This window comes from Capricornis sumatraensis, chromosome 17 (assembly GCF_032405125.1).
Source record: "Capricornis sumatraensis isolate serow.1 chromosome 17, serow.2, whole genome shotgun sequence".
In the NCBI taxonomy this organism is placed as follows: domain Eukaryota; kingdom Metazoa; phylum Chordata; class Mammalia; order Artiodactyla; family Bovidae; genus Capricornis; species Capricornis sumatraensis.
The window spans coordinates 20676750-20701165 of NC_091085.1; the positions used below are offsets into that span (position 1 = coordinate 20676750).

Here is a 24416-nt window from a genome sequence, read left to right on the forward strand (position 1 = left end):
CAGGAGAGAGTCTATACTTCTGAAATCACCTGTGGGGCAACTCCTTGTGAGCAAGAGTCCCCTGAACCAGGCGGGAGCTCTTGGGTGTTCATCTTTTAGCTCCGTTGTACAATTCTATAGAGCAGAAATGTCAACGCCTCTCTCAGCAGGGCCAGCCACAGCTCTCCCTGCGTGAAGGCAGGTGTTCAACATCAAATAACACTGCCCTGGACCTGAGCAACCCAGAGGAAAATGTAAATGAAACTAAACAGTTATGATAAGAACCAGTCGAGCACCCGGTCCACCCTGCCCCCAACTCATCCCACCCACCTCTCTTCTTTGCTCACACAGCTGAAAGGCCAGGAGTTGTCCTTAGAATTTCAAATACTGTTTGGGAAAAACAGATCCTACAAACGTCAGAAATCAGGGCAGATGAATTGACGGTCGTGGCCACAAAGGATTTTACCCACAAGAACCCACCAAGCTATCCAGTGAAGGAGACAGTGAGCAGCCTGAAGTTTACTACATGGGCAGATCTGTCTTCCCAAATAATTAGTGCATCTTTCATGGATTTGTTCTAGCAAGTCATTCATTCAATAAGTATATATACCTAGTGGTAGGGTCTACAGGAAATACGAAATGAAACACCTTGTAGGGGGAATAAGTGTGAAGATAAAGTAGAATGCAAGGTTGAGAGTGTTCAGGAATCCCTGCAGAGAATCTCTGGGTGGATGGGAGAGAACCTTAGGGTACCAGTCTCTGAGATGAAGGAGATGGGGGCCACAGCAGTATGAGCAGAAACTGGTGACTGGAGTTTGGATGTACTTGTCTCTTGAGGTCACTCAGCTTTGATTTCCAATGGAAACCAAATTTCCAGCCCCCGTGTAAGCAGTTTGACTACCCTGGGCCAATATGCTATGAAAAAGCTAAGACTAACCTCCATAGAGAGACCACAAGAGTACAGGAAGGAGAGTGCTATCTTGCCAAGCCTGTTGGGGCAGCTCCACTCACCTCCTGAGAGCAAGGTCATGAGAACTTCCAAGCAGAAGAAACCCAACCAAGCCTCTTCTCAATTCCTGTCCTAAAGAAACTTTGAGATATAAGAGAATGATTGCTTTTGCTTTAAACCACTAAGTCTGGAGTGATGTGTTGCGTAGTCATTGATACATGGGCTTCCCAGGTGGCCCTAGTGGTAAAGAACCTGCCTGCCAGTGCAGGAGACGTAAGAGACGGGGGTTCGATCCCTGGGTCAGGAAGATCCACCCCCACCCCCGGAGGAAGGCATGGCAATCTACTCCAGTATTCTTGCCTAGAGAATCCCATGGATAGAGGAAGCTTGGGGGCTATAGTCTATAGGGTTGCAAATAGTCAGATATGACTAAAGTGACTTAGCATGCACACACGCATTGATACACAGAACAGATAAGAAGGAAATGAACAGGTTGATTGCATACAGAGTAACCAGGAATGAGAGCTACTTTAAATGGGGGGGGGGGCCGGGGGGCACGGGGAGAGGCATAGAAATCCCATCTCAGGAGGGAGAGGTGAAGAGTTTGGAAAAGGGCATCTCAGGCAGAAGAAAACACCAAAATATTAAGGGGGGAAAGGACTGATCCTTGTTATGGAGGCCAAATGAAGAATAAGGTTGGAGATACAGGCAAGAGAGTTATGCAAGGTCCTGGAGGGACTCCTGAAGAATTTGGTTTTCACTGGAGAACCCTGGGGTGACTTAAAGCCACCAGCTAACCCTAGTTCATGCCTATTACTCCAGCTGCCCTGGTTCCAAGGCTCTCCCCTCCAGAGGCCACCCCACTCCCTTTGTGTATGATATCAGTCCAAATCATGGACTATCCAGTGGAACCTAAAACCTAGTGTTATCAAGAGACAGTACATCCACACCCCAATCACCAGTTTCCACTCTTCCTGCAGTGTCCCCTTTATCTCAGAGATTGGCACCCTCTTCTCTACGGGGCTAGGTTATTCTTGGACCACTGGCCCAAAGTGGGTGTGCAGTCATTCTTTAGCTGAATGTTGAAAGAATGCCCAAATGTCAGGATAAATGGTTGGGTCAACTCAATTCTTTCACAAAACTAAAACATATCCTTTGTGAAATGGTCTTTCCCCTTTGACTCACCCACTTTCTAAAGGATATATTAATAGCTACACAGGGCAGTAAGACATCTCCCCTTACCCCTTTCTCCCTAAAAACTGACCTTTCTCCACTGCCGTTTGGTTCTCAATGGAAAGACACGGACATTCTGAACGTTTCCTGTGTTCCCAACAGGTTCTGGGCTAGCCTTCAGTAACTATTCATCAGTGGATTGGGGCATTCTTATAAGTTATCCTTTATCCCTAACAGCATGAGCCTGGATATACAGTGTCTTCTGGTCCTAATGTCAGTTTTTATTGTGCAAATGAAAAGAGAAAGTATGTAAGAAGGAAACGTCTCAGTTTGTCCCTCCTCCTTCCCTCCGTTTTCATTCTTTGATTTTTCTCTCATTATAGAAATGTAGAGGTGGGTTTGTTTTGTTTTTTCTCAAACTCGGGTAATCAAACTTCCCTTTCTCCCTTCATACTTGTAGTCAGTATGGCACATTGATATGAATCTTTTTTTGAAATCTAATTTTGTAGAGAGAACTCATTAGGGAAAATAAATCACTATGAGTTCCTAAGTGAAAACAAGCAGAGGTGAAACACTAAAGCAAAATTCTAAGAGATAATCATTTCTCACAATGGAACAAGCGAATATATGAAGTAAGTCGTAAGTGAAGTTGCTCAGTCGTGTCTGACTCTTTGCGACCCCATAGACTGTAGCCTACCAAGCTCTTCCGTCCATGGGGTTTTCCAGGCAAGAGTACTGGAGTGGGTTGCCATTTAAAGAGAAAAACAAATATCATATATGGAGGCATACATGTTGAGTCTAGAAAGATGGTATAGATGATCTTATTTGCAAAGCAGAACTAGAGACTTAGACATAGAGAACAAACGCATGGATGGGGAGATTGGGATTGACATGTGCACACTAAAATGTATAAAAAAGGTATCTAATGAGAATCGACTGCATAGCTCAGGGAACTCTACTCAGTGCGCTGTGGCGACCTAAATGAGAAGGAAATCCAAAAAGGAGGGGTTATATGTACAGCTGATTCACTTTGCTGCATAGCAGAAGCTAACGCAACATTGTAAAGCAACTATTCTCCAATAAACGTTCATTTAAAAAAAAAGAAAAAGACGAGAGAGTATAGAGGCCAGTCTTCACATGCATCCATGATGAGGTAGGGGTGGGAAGTAGGTAATAAATTCAAGTCCATGTCCAGAATGATGTTCCATTTGCATTGTGAGGGAAACGCATAGGCCCTCCACAATGGCTGTGTTGTAGTCAGCGTGCCTTTGAAAAGCCCTGTGAACTCTCTTTTTACCAAAGTTGGTAACGTCGTGAGTCCAGCTAGATAATGAGCAAACTTACCAACAAAACATGCTTTCACTGTAGTGTATGAAACTCATCATCAGAAATAAATGTTTGGAAATAAGATGAAAATAAATATTATTATTAACTTGGGAGTCACGTTGTGGGAGGCAACCCAAATACCTAGAAATCTGGAGTGATTAGGTCATTGTAATCTTAATCAGTTTTTTTTTTTTTTAAAGGATAGACAAGACTTTCCTGGCACTACAGTGGTTGAGACTTTGCCTCCCAATGTAGGGAATGAGGTTTGATCCCTGGTCAGGGAGCTAAGATCGCACATGCCTGGCAGCCAAAATAGCAAAACCTAAACCAGAAGCAATATTGTAACAAATTCAGTTGACTTTAAAAATGGTTCACATTAAAAAAAAAAAAATCTTAAAAAAAAAAAGAAATCTGGATAGGCAAATTGCAATAAACTCCAAGCCCTCTTTCCCCCTTTCTGTTTACTATTGAGACAATGACATGGTCTGTTATGCCAAAGAGATAGCTGGTCAGCTTGGTCTATTAGACTGCCAGTAAATTGATTTTGCATCCTTGAAACACCATTTTCACACATAGCACTTTCACTATGTCATCTCATTCGACGTTGGCAAAACTGTGGTAGTTATCGTTATCCTTGTGTCCATTTTATCAAATATGATCTACCTGCTGCTGCTGCTGCTAAGTCACTTCAGTCGTGTCCGACTCTGTGCGACCCCATAAACGGCAGCCCACCAGGCTCCTGTGTCCCTGGGATTCTCCAGGCAAGAACACTGGAGTGGGTTCCATTTCCTTCTCCAATGTATGAAAGTGAAAAGTGAAAGTGAAGTCGCTCAGTTGTGTCCGACCCTCAGTGACCCCATGGACTGCAGCCCACCAGGCACCTCCGTCCATGGGACTTTCCAGGCGAGAGTACTGGAGTGGGGTGCCATTGCCTTCTCCAATGATCTACATAGAGACGATGATTTCTTGCAAATGTTAGCCTTCTGGTGTCTGTTGAATGAAAGAACACTGGTTAGTGACTTCTGAGATTCAGACTCAGTTTTCACTGCTGGCCCTGCAACCCCACCACTGTGTCATTATCCAGTCCAAATTATCTTGGCCCTTGAACTATGAGTGCAGATTAATTTACATGCTGAGTTGGTAAATTGTGCAAAATTCTTTGCAACCCTGGGACAGTAGCCCACCAGACTCCTCTGTCCATGGGGTTCTCCAGGCCTGAGTACTGGAGTGGGTTTTCATGCCCTCCTCCAGAGGATCTTCCCAACTCAGGGACTGAACCCATGTCTCTTGCATCTCCTGCATTGGCTGCTGATTTCTTAGCACTAGTGCTACCTGGAAAGCCTGGTTAATTTACATAGTCATTGTTGATTCACAGATGTCCAGTTAGACTAGCATATGACCTTGAGTTACATTCTGAGGTCAAAGGGATATCAGAATGACTGTCTTGGCCCCATCTGCCCCATATCCTATGGCCGAGGTTCTTCCTGAGAGAATGCTGTTGCTCTCTTTGAGGGCATCCTTCAAATTTACATATATTTCAACTTCAGTACCCACTTAGGGCTTTTCCTCTTACTCATGTCCACTAGGAAAAGAAGGCAACGTTTAGCTTAATCCTGTAATTCCTTAGTCTAACAGTTTGAGGTCCCTTCTGGAAGGAGTTGGAAAGATAAATAAAATTTCCTAATAGTTAGAGAGCGATCTGTGGCAACACTGGAATGACCTGGGAGCTGATTAGCAATGCAGACTGTCGGGCTCCACTTCATACTTAATGAACCACAAATTGATTTTCCCAAGATTCCCCAGACACCTGGTAAGAAAGGATATTAAGGTGTGAGAAGCACTGACCTGAAAGACAGGGTACTCCTTAGACACAGCATCTGAGGTTGGAGAAATGAGCGCCTCCTTTTGGAGGTTTGATGTTCTGGTGGTTCGCCTTGGTGATGCCTGCTGTTCAAGGTTTTGGGCACTAGAGGGGGACATTGGGCTGCATGGCTAAGTGAGCAGGGCCTCTCTCCAGGAAGCAAAAGGGCATCTTGACATGATGCAAAAATTAAACCTTTTCTTTTTGAATCTCTTGTATGAAATTTAGTCCAGTTACCAAATAGTAACTGACACCTAGCATGAGCTATGTGCCAAGCATCGTGCTGGGGCACTTACATGAAGGCTTCTTTGAATCCTTAGAAGTACTATTCTTGATGTACTTTAAAGATGAAGAAATTGGAGCACTTCCCTGGTGGTCCACTGGTTAAGATTCTGTGCTGCAATACAAGCAGCGTGGGTTCAATCCCTGATCAGGGAATTAAGATCCCACATGCCATGCAGCTAAAGAAAAAAAATTTGAAGAAACTGGGGTTCGGGAGGTAGGGAAATACACTGATGCTCACACCACTGAGAAGCGATAGGAAGCGATGGAGCAGGGATCAGGCAAGGTCCTTCCGACCATGAGCCTGAGCTCTGACCCTGCACCCTGAACTGGCTCCTCCTTACTCTTCCCAGCAGCCCTTCAGGTCAGGCATCACAGCAACCAGCGGCGATCCCTTTAAACAATTAAAATAGAAGAGCAAGGGATTAAGGAAAATTCTCTACATTTTTAATGCACTTTTTGTGAGGCAGGAGAGCCCAAAGGTTATTGCACAGGCTTTATTCTGTCCAAAACAGAAGCCACTGGCTAGAGATGGTTAAGAGCCCTTGAAATGTGGCTGGTATGATGGAAAAAAATGGATATTTAATGTGTTTCATTCTAACTAGTTGACTTTTAAACTCTTGATAGTTGATTATTGGAAAGCTTTAAACTGTTTGGAATAGCTTGGGGGTGTGACTCTACTTTTTCGATTGTCAAGTTTTTTCATTAAAAATTTTGGATCTCTCTATATAAAATGTATATGTAAGTATTAGTCATTTAGCCTGACTCTTTGCGACCCCATAGGCTGTAGCCTGCCAGGCTCCTCTGTCTATGGGATTTCTCAGGCAAGAATACTGGAGTGGGTTGCCATTTCCTTCTCCAGGGGATCTTCCCAACCCAGGGATTGAACTCGGTTCTCCCACATGTCAGGCAGATTCTTTACTGTCTGAGCCACAAACTGAATGATTTTGCTGTACACATGAAGCTAACACAATGTTGTTAATTAACTATTCTTCCAGTAAAAATAGAAAAAAGATTTAAAAATTCTGTGTCTGAATGAAGATGTGCCGTAAGTGTAGCATACACACTGGTTTTCAAGGACTCTATATAAAAAAAGGAATGTATTTATTAAAGTTTCATTAATAAACAACAATAATTCATATATCAGTTACATGTTGAAATGATCATATTCTGGGTATGTGGAACTACATAAAATATATTACTAAAATTATTTTCACCTGTTTCTTTTTACTTTTTTAATGTGGCCACTAGAACATTTTCTTTTTTTTTTTCTTTCTTTATTTTTATTTATTTATTTATTTATTTAATTTTAAAATCTTTAATTCTTACATGTGTGCATGTGGCTCACATAACCTTTCGGTTGGACCCTGCGGCTCCAGAGCCGTTTGTTGAGTTCAAATCCTTATTCTACCACTCAAAGCTGTGAGAACTCTGTAGGTTTCCATTTTGCTTGTAAAATAAAATGGTATAACAGTACCTACCTCACATGGTTGAGAAGGTTGATGAGTCAATATATGTTAAGTGGTCATTGGGTGACAAGTCTCCATAGGCCTTGTATGTTTCTGCACTTCTGATAAGCAGAATTTTGTTGTTTTGTAGACTAAGTTGTGTCAGACTCTTTGCGATCCCATGGACTGCAGCACGCCCAGCTTCCCTGTCCTTCACTATCTCCCAGAGTTTGCTCAAACTCATGTCCATTGAGTCGATGAGGCCATCCAATCATCTCATCCTCTGTCGCCCCCTTTTCCTCCTGCCTTCAATCCTTCCCAGCATCGGGGTCTTGTCCAATGAGTCAGCTCTTCGCATTAAATGGCCAAAGTGTTGGAGCTTTAGCATCAGTCCTTCCAATGAATATTCGGATTTCCTTTAGGATTGACTAGTTTGATCTCTGCAGTCCTAGAAGAATGTTCTAAACTATCTTATCAAAGATGCTTGTATAGTAACAGCTAATCAACTACACTCCAATATGAAACCGAAATTTAAAACAAGAAATCTTGGACTCTTCACAGTTTGGGACAATATTTAGAAAGAGGCATCTGGAACACAGCCCTGTGTTAAGTGTTAGATATTATTACCGTTACCTGCCCCTCCCCCTACTTCCACTTAGTGCAGCTGAATCACTGCTAATTTCTGCCTTTTGTGTCCCCTTGTACTTAGGGAGAGAGCATTTCCTCACTCTCTCTTTGGACCTCTGGCACTCCCATTGGTTGCACCTTGTCACTTACCCCTCCTGGTGGTGTCTTGTTGCATGCGGTCAAATTGTCAGAGCTGAATCCTATAGATCAGCTTGATGGATTTGATTTTCTCTCACCAAATATTGTTTCTTTTAGCTTATTCTCTTCCAGGAGAATTTTCTGGAACTAAATATTAAGGCACATGGTGGTTCTCTACGCCCCCAGTTCCTCCTGATTGTACCTTCTCTCATACAGAGGACAGTTTGGCACATGAGAAGTGTCAACCAGCACTTCTCTCCACCAAAAATTCTATCTGTCTAGTGCTACTTCTTCAGTCTTTTTTTTTTCATTAAAAAAATTTGGGGCTGTACCACGCAGCATGCAGGATCTTAGTTCCCAGACTAGGGATCGAACCTGTGGCCCCTGCAGTGGAAGCACAGAGTTTTAACCACTCGACTACCAGGGAAATCTCACTGCTTCACTTGTTTACACTCAAGAGATGTGCATACACACAATCACAGAGGGTAGTTTCCACATATGCATGAGATTGATTTTGACTGCAGTATATAACTCTACCTAGAGTTAAGAGCTTTATTGGTTTTGGTCAAAGGACAATGTAAAAAATTTCAGAGCAAAGAGTATATACAGTGTACTATTTGGAATAAGTTACAGGGTCAAAACAGAACAAAGCTAAAGGGAATGTGAAACACTTCAGTGTAAATTATGTATAAAGGATAATCACACAAACACATCACTGAGATGTTTTAACTGAACTCTCTGAATTGCCTGTAGCTCTGGTTTGTAAAGTAGCCAATATAAAAGGACACCTTACTTTTATAATGGCAACTGAAATTTAAATTTAATTAAAATTAAGACCCTGATGCTGGGCAAGATTGAAGGCAGAAGAAGGAGGTGGCAGAGGATGAGATGGTTAGATAGCATCACCAACTCAATGGACATGAGTTTGAGCAAACTCTGGCAGATGGTGAAGGACAGGGGAGCCTGGCGTGCTGCAGTCCATGGAATTGCAAAGAGCTGGACACATCTTAGAGACTCAACAGCAACAAATAAAATTAAACATTCATACTAGCCCCATTTCAAGTGCTTGAGGGCCAAATGTAGCTCATGACTACCATACTGGACAGTGCACATATAGTACATTTCTATCACAGGAAGTTCCACTGAGGAGCCTTGCTGTCAAATTACATGTCTGAATCAGGCGGTAAGTATTATTCATTAGCAAACAGCATTAAAAGGTACATCCAAGGTATTTGGGACAGAATTCTAGACATGTTTGCAACTCTAAGCAATATGATTATATCTTGGCTTTAAGATACAGGTACAAAACTTCAGCTATGAAAATTCAACACAACATAGAATTTGTTTTCTATTTTGTCAGTGGTTATACTTTCACTTAAATCTATCTGCTCACAGTGATATTTTCCTTTTTAAATGTTTTCTCTGGACAGAAATCGTCCACAGTTTTGTGATGACTGCATACCATCTTGGCATGATTGACAGAGCTTAAAACTAGCGTATACTTTATTTATGGTGCATATTGCTTTTATAACCCAATTTATTTTGAACAGATTGATGAATTGCAAAGTACATAAAAATATTGTGCTTGTTTGTGTCATTATGATACCATTGCTGACAATCACATTGGCTGTAGTAACAACAGCAACAATGGCTCTCGCATGACGGGGATACCTGACTGCCAGGTACAAATGTGTACCCTGTGTTGTGTGTATATTCTACTCAACTAACTCAAGTCTGGAATAAAGATACAGGACATATGACTGTTTCCGTTTTGGTGACAGAAAGCCATTTTCCCACCAAGTTTTTGCATTATTACTATTCTGTCCTTGGAGAAGGAAATGGTAACCCACTCCAGTATTCTTGCCTGGTGAATCCCATGGACAGAGGAGCCTGGTGGGCTACAGCTTATGGGGTCGTTAAAAGTCGGAGATGACAGCACATTCTGCCCTTGAAACCATCCTCTAGATCCTTGTGCTTCAAAATGTGGTCCAGGAACCAGCATTAGCATCACTTGGGAGTTTGTTAGAGGTACAGAATCTCAGGCACCCCCAGACTCTGTGTCCCCAGAAAACTAGAGGCACGCTAAAGTTTGTGAAACATTGCTTTAGACACCGAAGATAAGACATCAGTACTTCTGATGCCATTTCTGGGGCAAGGTGTTATAAACTGAATCACGTCTCCTTTCAAAATGCCTGTGCTGGAGTCCTAAGCTCCTATACTTCAGAAAGTATTCTTATTTGAAGTTAGGGCCTTTACAGAGGTAATCAAGTTAAAATGAGGTCATCAGAGTGAGTCCTAATCCAATAGGACTTGTGTGCTTATAAAAAAAAAGGGGGGGGGGGATTTGTATAAGACCCAAGGTGTCTACAAGCCAAGGAGAGGGAACAAAACCTTCCCTCCCAGCCCTCTCTGAGGAACCAGTACCTTGATTTCAGGCTTCTAGTCTCTAGAATTATGAGATAATAAAAACTTTTGGTGATTAAGCCACAAATTTGTAAGGGCAACCCTAGTAGACACTAAATGGTTACTCTTTCTTCTGTACCATGACTTGTCCACCTTTTAAGATGATGTTTCAGGCATTTATACTGTTGTATCTGCTCAGAATATGGTATCTATCAATCAGGTAGGGTGCCTACAGCAGTGCTGTTGGGAACACAGTTCCTGGAAGAGATCATTACGTTTCTAACAGGAGCAAAACTAGTCATCGAGGGCCCTGGAAGGAGTGGCAGCCTCCTTGTGACAGTGGGTTCTTCAGCAAGAAGAAAATGGTGGCCACATACCAGTGTGTGTGGCAGTCACTCAGTTGTGTCCGACTCTTTGCAGCCCCATGGACTGTAGCCCACCAGACTCCTCTGTCCATGGGATTCTTCAGGCAAGAATACTGGAGTGGTTTGCCATTCCCTTCTCCAAGAGATCTTCCCAACCCAGGGATCGAACCTGGGTCTCCTACATCTGCATTGGCAGGAGGGTTCTTTATCACTAGCGCCACCTGGAAAGCAGATCAGAGTGCTTTAGAAATCAGAAGAGAGAGAGCTGCAGGAGACATGAAAGGAGTATTCAAGAGTAAATCATGCCAGGATGGGAGGAAAAAGTGATTCGGAGAACTCAGCGAAAGCAACAAAGAACCATAGAGGGTAGAAGTGGCTGGAAGACTGGGAAAAAACTGAGTGTCTTTTCTAGTCATTTAGCTGCCACAAAATGCAGCGGAGTAGTTAATAAACTATCTAAGATGCGCAATTTCTAAGCTGCAATTCACATGGATCCTGGGATTAGGAATGTCTAATGATCCCTGTTAGAGCTGATAGGAACTTGTCTATCAAGAGACAAGTTTCCCATAAGGAAACTGAGTCCTAAGGCAGTGAGTGACTTACCCAGCATTACTTGGCTGATTAGTTGGAAATACAAACCTGGGAACCCCATCTCACAGCCGAAGCCGGGAATTCCTGCCAGCACACCCAGCATACACTTTTGGAAGCTGTAGATCACAGAACAGTGTCTATGATAATCTAAATTGCTTTACATGAAGCACATGGATTTTGCATCAAGTAGTTTTAATTATAAGGCTATAAATATGTCAAAGATGTCATCAAATATCTGATGACGTCTTATTAAATTACAAAAGTGAGCTCAAGCAGTTTCTGATGTGGGCGTAATCCCAAGAAGAATGAGTTTTATAGTCAAGTGCTACTCAGGCTTCTCTCCCCCTCTCCCAGTCCCCTACTTTCCCCCTTTTAAATTGTTTTAATCATAGAAACTATCATCGAGAAATCAAGCATAAATCAAATTATGAAAATATCAAAGAAATATTGTATCTAAATTATTTTTCTTCCTTTGATCCTTTCATTTCTTTAAATGCTGGTAGAATTTAATCTCCAGAGACCCTTTCAGACCTTCAAATAGGGGAAAAAATGTATTTTTTTCTGATGAGATCCTGTAGTTGCTATTTTAAGCTATACTTCCATTGTAATTAATACATTAGTCTAAAATGAAATTCAAAAAAAGAAAAAAAAAACATGAATGTAAAGAAGCAAGTTCAGAGAACTCTCTCTCATATTAGTCGTCCAACTCCTGGACAAATTGGAAGCTGATAGGTTTAATAGTACAAAGGTGAGCTATGAGATCTCTTAGTGACAACTAGGGGAACAATGGCCTTTTCCATTTCCACACATAACCCTGCAATTACTTAGGTGGTAAGTAAGGATCTCTTACTTTGAAGGTAGGATCCCTCTGATTGTATGTTGCTGTGATCATGCTGGGACTCTAGGCAATGGTTTCTTAAGGTATTCTCCTAACGGAGATCGCATCATGTTCCTTTGTAATGCCACCTGTGATCTCTTTTCTCATCTGTGTCTAAGTCACTCTTACTAACATATGTAACATGTATTTATTTTCCATCTTTTGGCCGTGTTGCACAACATGTGGGACCTTAGTTCCCTGAGCAGGGATCAAACCTGAGTCCCCTGCATTGGTAGCACGAAGTCTTCACCACTGGATCAGGGTCTAAAAAAGGAAAACAGAAACTGCTCCTAGTATATTTATGACCAAGGGAATTTGGTGCAGGGAATTAATGACACTGTTGATGGCAGAGGAGAAGGCCATCAAGGGACATGAAGAAACCCAGAGATATGGTTAGCATCAGGAAAAGAACCACTTCCATCTTTAGGCTGTTATGTACCTATTATTATCATCTTCCTCATGGCAAGTAGGCAGGAGCTGCTCTAGGTCTGTCAGGGATTCTAAATAGAAGATATATCCTTGGGAGATTTATAATCTGGTTGGAGAGACCAGGCATATGCAGAAAACAGATTATGATTAAGGGCTAAACCTCAGGGACAGAGTCTCAAAACTGGAAGGGCAGTGGCTAGAGGGAAAGAGACCTTTTGTGCTTCCTGGGCCATTGAGGGGGCTTCCCAGGTAGAGTTCCTGGTAAAGAACCACCTGCCAATGCAGGAAACATAGAGATGCAGGTTCAAACCCTGGGTCGGGAAGATCCCCTGGAGGAGGGCATGGCAACCCACTCCAGTATTCTTGCCTGGGAAAGCCCATGGACAGAGGAGCCTGGTAGGCTACAGTCCGTGGGGTCACAAAGAGCTGGACACAATCAAAGTGACTTAGCATGCATGGGCCCCTGAGGAATGAGCTAAGGGATGCTTTTCATGGAGTTTCTTTGCCTAACTTCACACTTCTGGAGAGTAACCTGAGTTCGAGGACTCTGGGAATAAGCACCTGTAACACATTTTGTTCTCAGAACAATCTTCTCTTCTAGGGAAATAGCTTTACCTGCCAGTCAGGGATGTATTTGTTTAGGAAGAAAGGAGATCGAGATGAAAGCATTTTGCTCTTCTAAAGAATATTGGCAGATTTAAAATTCATGTTCAAAACAGCACAGCTGACCTTGTACAAATACTCTTGATACAACTGACTGGAAACCAAATGGCCAGGTCAACGAGGTTTTACGGTATCTGCAATCACCTTTTTTCCACGTCTCTCCTCTTCTACGTGCTTCTTTCTCTCAGGACTCTTGACTGCTCTTTTGCATTCTTCACTTATTAATTTTTTACTTTTTTGAAAGGATCAGATCTAAGTCATTTACAACTTATAAATTTAAGTCAATATTTGTACCCAATGAAACTGACCCTTAACATTGCCATATATTTTGGGGAGTAAAATTTTGAAAATAGAACATGAAAAGTGAAAAAAGACAAGAATAGTTTGAACAAGTAGTTTGAGCATAGAATATTTAAAAATTAGTGTTTATGTACTCAATATGGATACTTAAGAAAAGCTTTAAAAATTCTAAAATAAAAAATAATTTTAAAATCGCACATGTACATTAGATCATAAGATAAAGTTTAATACATTTGATCATGTTAAAGGACACAAAACACAGCCAATCTAACCAAATTTCAGGCATGCATTTACATAAATATATTAAATTAAGAAAAGAAATTATACACTTAAACATCCTTTTCACCTAAAAATCATTAAATCCACAGATCAACAATAAAAACCAATTCTCTGCATTTATCACTTCAAGATACAATTGTTCTATTTTAAAGATAACACAAATACACTTGTTAGAATTTATATGCATTATACATATATTATATATTACATAGATAGTGTGTATACATATGTAGTGTTTGTACAGATAGATAAATATATATACATGGGTGTGTGCACACATACAGATACACACAGATGTATTTTAGGCCATCTGTACTATTACTGCTGGATTTTGATGTCGAACTGAATTAGAGCAGTTGGGTGCAATTACTGTCTTCTGCTTCAAATGCACCCATTGGGCTTACAATCTCCCATTATAGACATCCTTGCCTTTTCTATAGTACATAAATTGTGCTGGGCACTTCAATAAATCTTTGTTAAATTAATGAATGGATGGATGGCTGACTAATAGAAGATCAATCAAAAAGAACTAATAATAACTTGGTAAAGTTACGTCAAATTAATGCAAATATAGAAGGATTATCTAAGCCGATGACTGTGGGTGTTACTTTTCCAAAGAACATTTATAGAAAACAACTAGTACATATATTAACTTGCTTTCTTAAATGTGTACCTGCTTTTGTTTCTTGTTCCCACAGTCTTCTGCCTCTTATTAACAGAAATCCAGGCAAAGTATCTTCTGTGAGTAAGGTTATGGACAAATTGCCTTAATTGTCAAAAGTCTAAAGGAAAATGAACAGCTAGGAAAACCAAAACTTAGAACACTTTAGCCATTCTAAAGTTAAAAGATAAAGTTAACCATTCTTTAAAACTGGACAAAAGAATCACAGATAAAGCCAGGAAAGACATGGTTTCTTTACCAATTTCTTTTCTGCTTATTAATTATAATGATTTGATAAATTTAAAAAATTTTTTTAGCTGGGTTTCTTTTAGATAGACTTCTTTAGCATGTCCTAGGGAATGAACTCCAACAATCTCATAGAACCTCAGTATCATTTATCTTGTTTCTCCATAGTTCTTGGTGAAATGCAAGTCCAAAAATGTCCTATGAATTGAATGAGATGTGGGAAATAGCTGATATAAGGTTGTCAGTTTGATTTCTCAATAATAGTATTATGAGTGGAATGTATTAATGTGTTAATAGTATTAAGTTCTACTATACATAAACTCCTAATTTATTCTATGAAAATCATGTTTCTGATTTTAAAAACATAAGGTGAAGAAATACCCAACACACTTTTGGGCATAGACTACCAAATAATCTGATCACACATTGTTCATGTGAATGGAAACTCTTGGCTAGTTATTTTTTAGTGCAAGGGGAAACATACAAGAGTTAGTTTCTAACTGTGAAGACAAAGCTTATTTTCTACTTAGCCATTATGATTTTCCTATCTCTGTTCATAGTATTTTTTTTATCTTGTGTTAAAACTCTTTTGAAGTTAAAAATTTTTTAACTTGAAAGATTATAGTCAATTGAAATAACTGACCAAACATTTATATTAATTTGCTTGTGTATAAGTAATATAAAATCTACGTATGCAAAAAGATACCTTGACTAAAATGTGATGTTTGACTCTGTGATGTACATGAGAACTCATATTGAGTTGGCATCATTTTTTTTGTTGTTGTTAAAAGCAGTGACAAGTTTTAAGCTTAGGCTTTATGTTAATAGAAGGGATCATTATTTTTTATTGCTTTCAATCAACTTGTAGATGACCTATACAAAACAAGGAATGTATCTTTTTTTTTGGGTGTATCTTGGGCTCACATTTAATGAAGAATCAAAAGAGCTCATCTGATAAATAAGTAGATCTCTTCATAGTCACTAGGGAAATAATCACTATGATTGAGAAGAAAATAGCGGAATACTTTTTCATGATCTCCTGATACACTGTACTCCTCCAAACAGTTATTTTAAGACAATTTTCAAAACTTATGAGTGGCTACTAAGAGGAAGAAGTGTTGCAACTGGTTAGGATTAATGTCTGGCAGGTTTTATGGTCATGTTTTTAATATCTTTAATATCAAAATGCTTCTATTATTAGATTTCTCACCTTCTGTGTATCATACTAATTATAAGAGGTATGACTCATTTGTGTTTGTGTGATAAGAGAAAGAAGGTAAGATAGAATATATTTATCTAGGATATTCTAATGAGAAACTTTCTAGAGGTATTTTCTATAGTCATAACAGGCCCACTAACTTCTTGGAGATAATAAAGAAATGGGTACATTTTCAAGGCATGGAACTTTGGTCTGAGTTCTTTCCAAGTTCATGTTTCATTCCAAGGGTGGGGTCAAAAGATTCTGAAGTCTCCACTGAGGGACTATTTAATTTTTTTCTCATAGATTTGGGATAGTCTTGCTTAAGATTATTCAACCATCCATAGAGATGGTTGTTGTTTGAAAAGGAAATAGTCTCTATCTTTCCTTATTGTTAACTCACACTGTTGGACTGGGGACATTCTTTCTAGCATCTAAGATGGAACCCCCGCTGAGCTGGGGCATCTAGGCTGGGAGTCATGTACACTTTTTGTCACTTCTTTTCAATGACTGCAATAGGTCAGTGTACTGTGTTTATAACTGTCTACTGTTCTTTATGATTTAGAGTTTGAACAAATGTGGTACTAGGAGAGGAATTTTTCAGGCAAAATCAATAGCAACCTGCTCTAAGATATCTTTGTTAGTGTCCTGAAGACATGTCTGTTTAGTCAAAACCAATAGAAACAGAGATGAGAGAGGTTAACAAGAAAAGGGATGTATGGGGGTGGGGGAAGAAAAAAGAGAGAGAAAGATATCATAGGGAACATTCTATAGGGATGCTCAGAAACTTCAATTTATTGAGCAGCCAAATAGAAATGCCTATAATATACCTTATTTTTCCTCTTAAAAATTTAGTCTTAGTTTTTATGTTTCAAAACTAAAAGAAACTAATACAGTTTAAATTAACGTGTAATTTGAAAGACCCTAGATGCAGCATCCAACCTAAGATCCTAAACCTAGTAGATTTCTTTTTAGTTTATGATTTGGAGATAAAAACAATATTATGAAATTGTTAAAAATTGTTAGTACATTATTATGTAATTATTTTCAAATAAATAAATAGAGAAGTGCTTACTCTTAAATATACAAATGAAAAGGAGAATGGCTTTCTATTTAAGTTGTATGTGTAGGTTTCTTTGCTGTTCTTTAGGAGATAGTCATTAATCTGAGAAAACTTCTGAGTATTCTTTATGATAAAATAAAAGATATATTTTACAATAGTCATATTGAAGGGAAATTCCAAAAAGAAAGCTATAAATGGAAGTCCTTTTCATCATTATTCAAGTTTCTTAAATCTTCCTTTCTTTGCACTTTAATGATGTGTAAACTCATTTGTCTTCTTACCTCAAATAACTAGCAAGGAAACGAAGTCCTATCAACCAGAACGAGAGTTTGTTAGAAGCAGTGGCAGAAAATATTTGCCCCAACTCTTTATAACCACCACCATAGCGCTTTACATTAAATTGATCCCCAAAGCTTACGCTCTAGAATGGAAAAAAAGGAATAATAATTTACATTTTTATGTTTATTGTATCTTTACCGCCCATATCTATTTCATACAGAGGACACTTTCTTTCATTTTGATTATGCGCTTTTTTACTGAGTAGATATTGCCATTCATGTGATGAGACAATTATTTTTCCCTAGCTCATACTTTTTAACCAATTCCTACTTGCCTCTCATCACGAATTATTTAAGATCATTCTCAGTCACATACTTATTTAAAATCTACTTGAAAAGAAAGGTCAAAAGTGTTTTTTGAAATGATCCCTTAGTTTAAAATATATGGGTCTTAATCTGCCTTTGCTATTTACTTCTTTCCTAGGAACAGAAAGAAATGATTCCAACGACTGTCTTTGCTGGGGTGTAACGTCAGTGGATCTGTTTTCTTTTTAGAAAATTTTGATCTTTTATTCTCATGACTCCCCATAGAAAAGGCAATGATACCTGGGGCACATATGTTTTTCTAAGTCATTTGAGACTCTTTCACTTGGGAAACGACTATCTGAAAAAAAGCTGGGTCTGGTCAATTTAATCTAGATGTTTTTCAATAGGAGATCTAACGGCAATAGAACATCTCTTCTTTTATAAAGATTCTTTTGGAAAAGATGGAAAGGTTCAAGATGTCAGAAAAAATGCTGTTTTGTGTGTTTTTTTTTTTTTTAATTTGGCTGAATATATGGCAGTATCCTTATTGTTTTCAGTGAAACTATGAACAGGAGAATGTGTAATAAAACTGCACGATTTGACAGGTTTCGACAGCTGGCTCCCTCACAAGAAGCTCACATTTTGTGAATGTCACCCACGTTGAATAAGAGATGAGGAGATGGTAGGGTCCATTTACAAAAATGGTTGTCAGGACATTTTTTTTTTAAATTGTAAAACTTTCTGTGATGGAATTCAGTAAAAGGGCTATGAAGAGAAAGCCACAGGGACAAAAGACTGCTATTAACCTACAGATGCGGGCTACGGCAGGGTTCACTCTGAGATTTGCCACACTGCTGGGCCAATGAAGTGTTCGTGTGACTAGAAGGGACCACCCCTTTTCTGGGGTAAGAGGGCAATTTGGTCTCCATGCTCATTTAATCCTGAGATGTCTTTGAATAGACTGTCCATTGAAATCTAAATTGTGCAAAATTATGCATGCACTTTTTAATGCAGGCTATTGTTCACTAAGCACTGAACCAAGACTTGTCAACCCATTTCCATTGGGCATGAGGTCACTTGAAACTTAAGCAATCATATATGGCAGACAAGAACAGGGTACTTAACCAAACTTTCTACTTGGTGGTTTCTCACTGTGCTTTCGTTGCAAATCTCTCGCTTTCCAACAATAAACAAATATGAGTTGCAAGCTTTTGTTTATTTTTTAAATTGACACTCCTGTTCTTAAAGGTAAGGAGTAGGTTTGGGAAGTCAATCTGTGTTGTATAATCTGCCCTGCTCTACAATTTAGATTCTGGAGGAACAGATGTTAAAGAAGGGCAACCGAAAGTGGGGCCCACGTGTCATGAGTCGATGTTTCTTCAGTGGTGCAAAATGCCCTGATAATTCTTTATAATCCAAACATGGCAGGCTGACTTCAAAAACCACGAAGAGAAGCGTCTACCTGAGTTTCTGCAGTTTAAGTTAGAACATGGCATTTCTTGAAAAACCCCAAAGAACATTTACAGGATATTTATTCATACATGAACCAGAGAGGATTTTCATTGAGTTCTGAAGGAATGTACACATTAAAAGTCATATTTGGCAAGAATGAACATATTAAAAATTCGTACAAGTGACAGCTTACATAGGCAAGATTTGTTCAAAACGAGTGAACTCTTTTTCCAGTGAGGTTCGACTCAGTGTGAAACCCACAACATTCTAATCACATATACTCTGACAGGCTTGCTATGGTGAAAAGCATTTTACGAATGTTTAATGCTGGAATTTTATAATGAGTGGCTGTTTTCTTGCTTTTTCATCCGTCGTTAATGATTACATGTTGGCACAAGGATACATTGCTAGATTAGATCCACAGCACATTAAAGACTGTTTGCTTTCTCACTCCCCTTCTTTCCAATTAAGTTGGTGAAAAATGTAACTTTAGTATTTTACAGGACAGGGTAAAGGTGTTTCATCTAGGTGATGTCTATATTATAAAAATAAAATAAAAAATATAAATATGTAACACAAACCCAGTGCCTATTGTTAAATAAACTATACAATAAACGCAGACCTTTTAGGAAGATTGGTTTTAGAATATGCTGTTATGATTTAATTAGAACACACTTGAAAACTATCTTGAAATTAAGCTAGAGTAACCAGATTTCTCTGCCAATAAAAAGGTAAGTGCGTTAACATTCTATAATTGGATACATTGATAAAAATGCAGATTACAATTTTATACCATTGCCCACTTAGAAATTAATCAGGGCTGAAACATTCTCTCACATTACAGTCCTTTAATATTAATATAAAAATATGGCCTTTTAAAATTCAATCCATCAGATTGCACAGTAATGTTTTAAAACTCCATTGAAGTAGACTTCAGTGATTACAGACAGAAAATTCCTGGAAAGTCGAATAATCTCTTCTGGTGACATAAAAACGCCGTTACCAATTTACAATGGAATTTCCGGGGAAATTACTCCACGCAAGGAAATACATATTTTTAAAACCCATCTGTTATGCAACCACATGCATAGGGGTTTTGAGTGTGTGTGTATATGTGCATATGTGAACAAACATGCCAATATACACACACGACCTGCACATTTCTGGAAATGACTTTTAAATTAATCAAAGAAAATGAAATCACAGGAGTGTGTAGCAAGATAACAGTTGTTCTTTTTAATGACAGGATAAAAAAATAAATGCCCACTGGAAAGGAATAGTCAAACAGTCCCAGAAACTATACAATGTAACTTGTTAGATCCAGCAAATAAGATGTCATGTCAATGATCTGATCAAGAATACCTGCCCTGGTCACTCTGCGGAGGTTTCTGTCCACTTGTTCACACTGAGCACCAAGATATCCTTTTTTACAGAGGCACTTGTTGGGTCTAACACAGACACCACCGTGGCAACACGCTGGCTCACATTTTGCTGGAAGAAAAAAAAGAGCAATACAATCATGTTCCATTCTGTAGGTCAGAAACGGCACTGAATATGAGGCCAATAAATATTTGATGAGTAAGGGAAGGGAGGGAAAGAGAAGAGCAGTCCCAAAATGACCCCAAAGCTAATAAATACAAAGAAAGAAGATTTTGGACTTCCAATTATTTGGGGGCCAGAATGCAGCATACAGTGGGAGATAATTCTAGAGAGGCGGACCACCCAGATCATGGGAAACAATTTCAATCCATTACAGAATTGACTTCATGTAAAACAAGGACCCTGACGCTGGGAAAGATTGAAGGCAGGAGAAGAAGGGAACAATAGAGGACGAGATGGTTGGATGGCATCACCGACTCAGTGGACACGAGTTTGACCAAGCTCTCGGAGACAGTAAAGGACAGGGAAGCCTGGAGTGAAGCAGTCCATGCAGGTCGCAAAGAGTTGGACATGACTTAGTGACTGAACAACAACATCGAAACAAGAATTTCAGTTCTTTAAAACTTCCGTTTCCCTAGGGCATCTCCAACAGAAAGTCTTCCAAGTACCTCTGGTTTCCATTCCTCCTGGCTAGGACCTCAAGGTGGGAAGGCCGTGGCCAGAGAGAAAGACCCAGAGGCTGGAACATCAACAGTGTAACAGCAAGAAATGGTTAGTTTTTTATTTTGGTTGGAGGGAGGATCCATTATGTGGATTCCCTTGGATTCTTCCCTTTCCTTGTTCCCAGGGGGTGCACGGTATACGTCTCATTTCTGATTACACCTTGAAGCCCTTTCTTGGGGGTAGTAAGGTTGCCCAGTGAAAGATATTTTGAGCAGTCCTTTTCAGGGTACTCTCCAGCACAGGACTGCCTCAGAAAAGAATGTTTACCACTACAATATAGGTAGGGAATGTAAAGATTTACTGTTAAAATGAGGCGGAGACATAAAATTGAGCCTATAACTTAGTCTCTTACTGACAGGATGAATCTTGGGTGTGTAGCCACTGTAGATAGAATCAAATTCCTTGAATACATATTCTTATACTTCTCAGGGACAGTTCTTTTAACCTTTTCCAAGTGAAGTTGCTCAGTCGTGTCTGACTCTTTGCGACCCCATGGACTGTAGCCTATCAGGCTCCTCCGTCCATGGGATTTTCCAGGCGAGAGTGCTGGAGTGGATTGCCATTTCCTTCTCCAGACCTTCTCCAATGCATTAATAAATCTAGGGGTCTGTGGCTGGTAGATGGGAAAGAAACGACACGGAGAAAATAGACTACAATAGTCTTTTAAATTTGTGGGAGATGAGCAAACTATGTGAGTATATGAATAAAATTGTTGGTTGGGTCAAAAATACCCCAAAATATATATTACTTTAATAAAATGATTCTGGTTTAATCTTATATATGCAAAGTACTTAAATTGATTTAATGAAAGGATGAAAAATACTTTAATAAAATATAAATTTTCATTTATATCATATATTATCATATATCATATATTATTATTTCATTTATACATACATTATTATCATATATGATATATATGAAGCCACCTATATTCAAAATTATGTTTACCCTCAGCTTAACATACTGTTACTAGCAGGCACTCAAAAAATTTTTCTTATCCAATGACTTGAGGTGACCTAAGAGTCAAATATAAGCAAAATATAAGTAAGGGATAAGACAGAATGGACACCAGGTAAAAGAAGTCGAGAGAAACGATATTATCAAGCATCAGAGGAAGCAGGGGGAAGAGATATCGTCAGGAATTAGAATATTACTGCATTTAAACACTGATCCTCATTTTTTGGCCAACTAATGAAAAAATATAGAATATGAATATTTGTTTTAAATAATGTAATTATTTTATTTCTGTTGTTTCAATTATGATACCTTTTTCCTAGATATGTAACCATGGTATCAATCAGTCACATAATATTATTAGTGCTGAAGTAATTTAAGCTTAAAAGGGATATTGTGACTTTAAATACTGTCTACATTATTTTGACAATATATAAAGTAAGCAATGTATGGCTATAGTATTTTGAAACAAATACATGTTTAGAATAAAGAGAGATGGGCTTCATGAATGATTGATACTTTTAAATATTAACATGGGACTTAGAATTTTATCAGCAAGAGAGACTTTAATGTTTGAAATCTTTTGTAAATAACACATATATGCTGGTTATTGAAAACGTTCTTTCAACACACCCATCTTAAACTCTAGGTATCTAAATTAATCTAACTGTCTTCACAACAGGTAGAATTTAAAGACAACTGTGTGTATTTGTGGAAGTCACAAGTTAAAGGATAGAATAACCCTGGGATGAAACTCCTTTGCTTTCTGAGTGGCTGTACACCTAGCTGATGGTTGACAAGGGAGCGGCAAAAAGAATGAAGAAAATCTCATAAAATGACTCTAGATAACTGCATTGTCCCCTTTCCTATAAAAATACCAACTGAATCCCCTATTTTAGTGCACTGCAGCAGGAAGGCAAGCAACAAATCGAGGGAGGGCCTATATGGAGTGTCTGAAAACTTTTGGCGCTCAGAAAGGGACTCTGCACACACAGGTCATTGGTGGTGGTGTTCAGTCGCTCAGCTGTGTCTGATTCTTTGCGACCCCATGGACTGCAGCACACAAGGCTTCCTGGTCCTTCACTAATCTCCAGGAGTCTGCTCAGACTCACGTCCATGGAGTCGATGATGCCATCCAACCATCTCATCCTCTGTCACCCTCTTATCCTCCTGTCTTCAATCTTTCCCAGCATCAAGGTCTTTTCCAGTGAGTCTACAGGTCTGAAATCTCAAATCCGGGACTGAAAGCCCCAAGGATGATCCAGTTGGGCTGTTTTCACTTTTGATTTTGTGAGAGAAGTCTATCGTCTTTATAACTAACTTACATAAATGAATTATTTACATTAGGAAAATGGCAAAGTCTTCATGTATAAATTAAAAAACAAGCTGAGCATTACTGTTACTGTAAATGGCTACAGTTTTATCTTATTCACCTTTCTCCGTGGGGGGACTGTACCTCTCGGTTTGTGGGATCTTAGTTCCTGGAGCAGGGATCGAATCTGGGCACCCAGGAAGCTTGGAGTCCTAAGCACTGGACCTCTGGGGAATTTCCCCTTTTCATGTTATAGCTGAAAAGTTCGTACCCTCTTATCAGCCTCTCCCTATTTCCCCCACCCCTAGCCCCTGGCAAACACTTTTCTGTTTTTATGAGTGTGACGTTTAAAAAAAAAATTCCACATATACGTGATATCATGTAGTATTTATCTACTGTCTGGCCTTTTCACTTAAGATACTGTACTCAAAGTCTATCTCCGTGTTGTCAACAATGGCAAGATTTCCTACACGGCTGAATAACAGTCACATATGTATATGTGTGTGTATATATATATATAACATCTTCTTTATCCATTGACAGTCACTTACATTGTTTCCATATTTTGGCTACTGTGAATAATGTTGCTATAAACATGGGTGTACAAGTAGAAATATCTCTTTGAAGTCCTTTTTTCACTTACTTTGGATAAATACTTAAAAATGGCATGTTGGATCATATGGTCACTCTATTTTCCAGTAAATGGCTACAGCTTTGAACATTCGATCATTCTAGAAAAAATAACTAACGTTAAGGTCTTGAGTTCCTAGAGCTTGTCCCATGCCCTCTCTTTCCCAGGGACAACAGAAATACTAACCGATTCTGCAGAAGTCCCCTTCCCAGCCAGGACTGCAGCAGCACGTTCCGGTAGGAGAGCAGTAGCCATTCCGACAGAGCCGGGAGCACTCAGATGTTAGGGTCTGGGCGGGCTGGACCACGGCCCTGCATTCCTCAGGCATCAGAGGTCTGCATCAAAAGACAAAATCAAAAGTGCATTTTGGTTGAAAATCAGCACTGGGATAAAATCAACCGATTTTGTAGCTTACAAAGCATGTCTCTTCCTTTCTATGGAAATTTTACTTTTAAGTCACTCAGACAGAAAGGTCGTCAACTTTCTAAGAAAACATACACCTGTGAGAAAACAAAATAA

The 24416-nt window shown here is 39.2% G+C and overlaps 1 protein-coding gene across 2 annotated transcripts in view; it reads right to left on the reverse strand.

Moving 5' to 3' along the window:
• Window positions 1–18986: 18986 nt before the first annotated feature.
• HHIP (hedgehog interacting protein) overlaps window positions 18987–24416 on the reverse strand; it is a 110845-nt gene continuing 105415 nt past the window's right edge. The window contains exons 12-14 of one of the 2 annotated variants that reach the window (XM_068989521.1): window positions 24084–24232; window positions 20257–20385; window positions 18987–19429 (exon numbers count right to left, since the gene is read on the reverse strand). In XM_068989521.1, coding sequence (XP_068845622.1) covers window positions 19419–19429; window positions 20257–20385; window positions 24084–24232 — 289 coding nt within the window. In that variant the 3' untranslated portion in view covers window positions 18987–19418. Of the gene's footprint in view, window positions 20386–24083; window positions 24233–24416 lie in introns of both variants that reach the window. The other variant, XM_068989520.1, reaches the window with a different exon arrangement.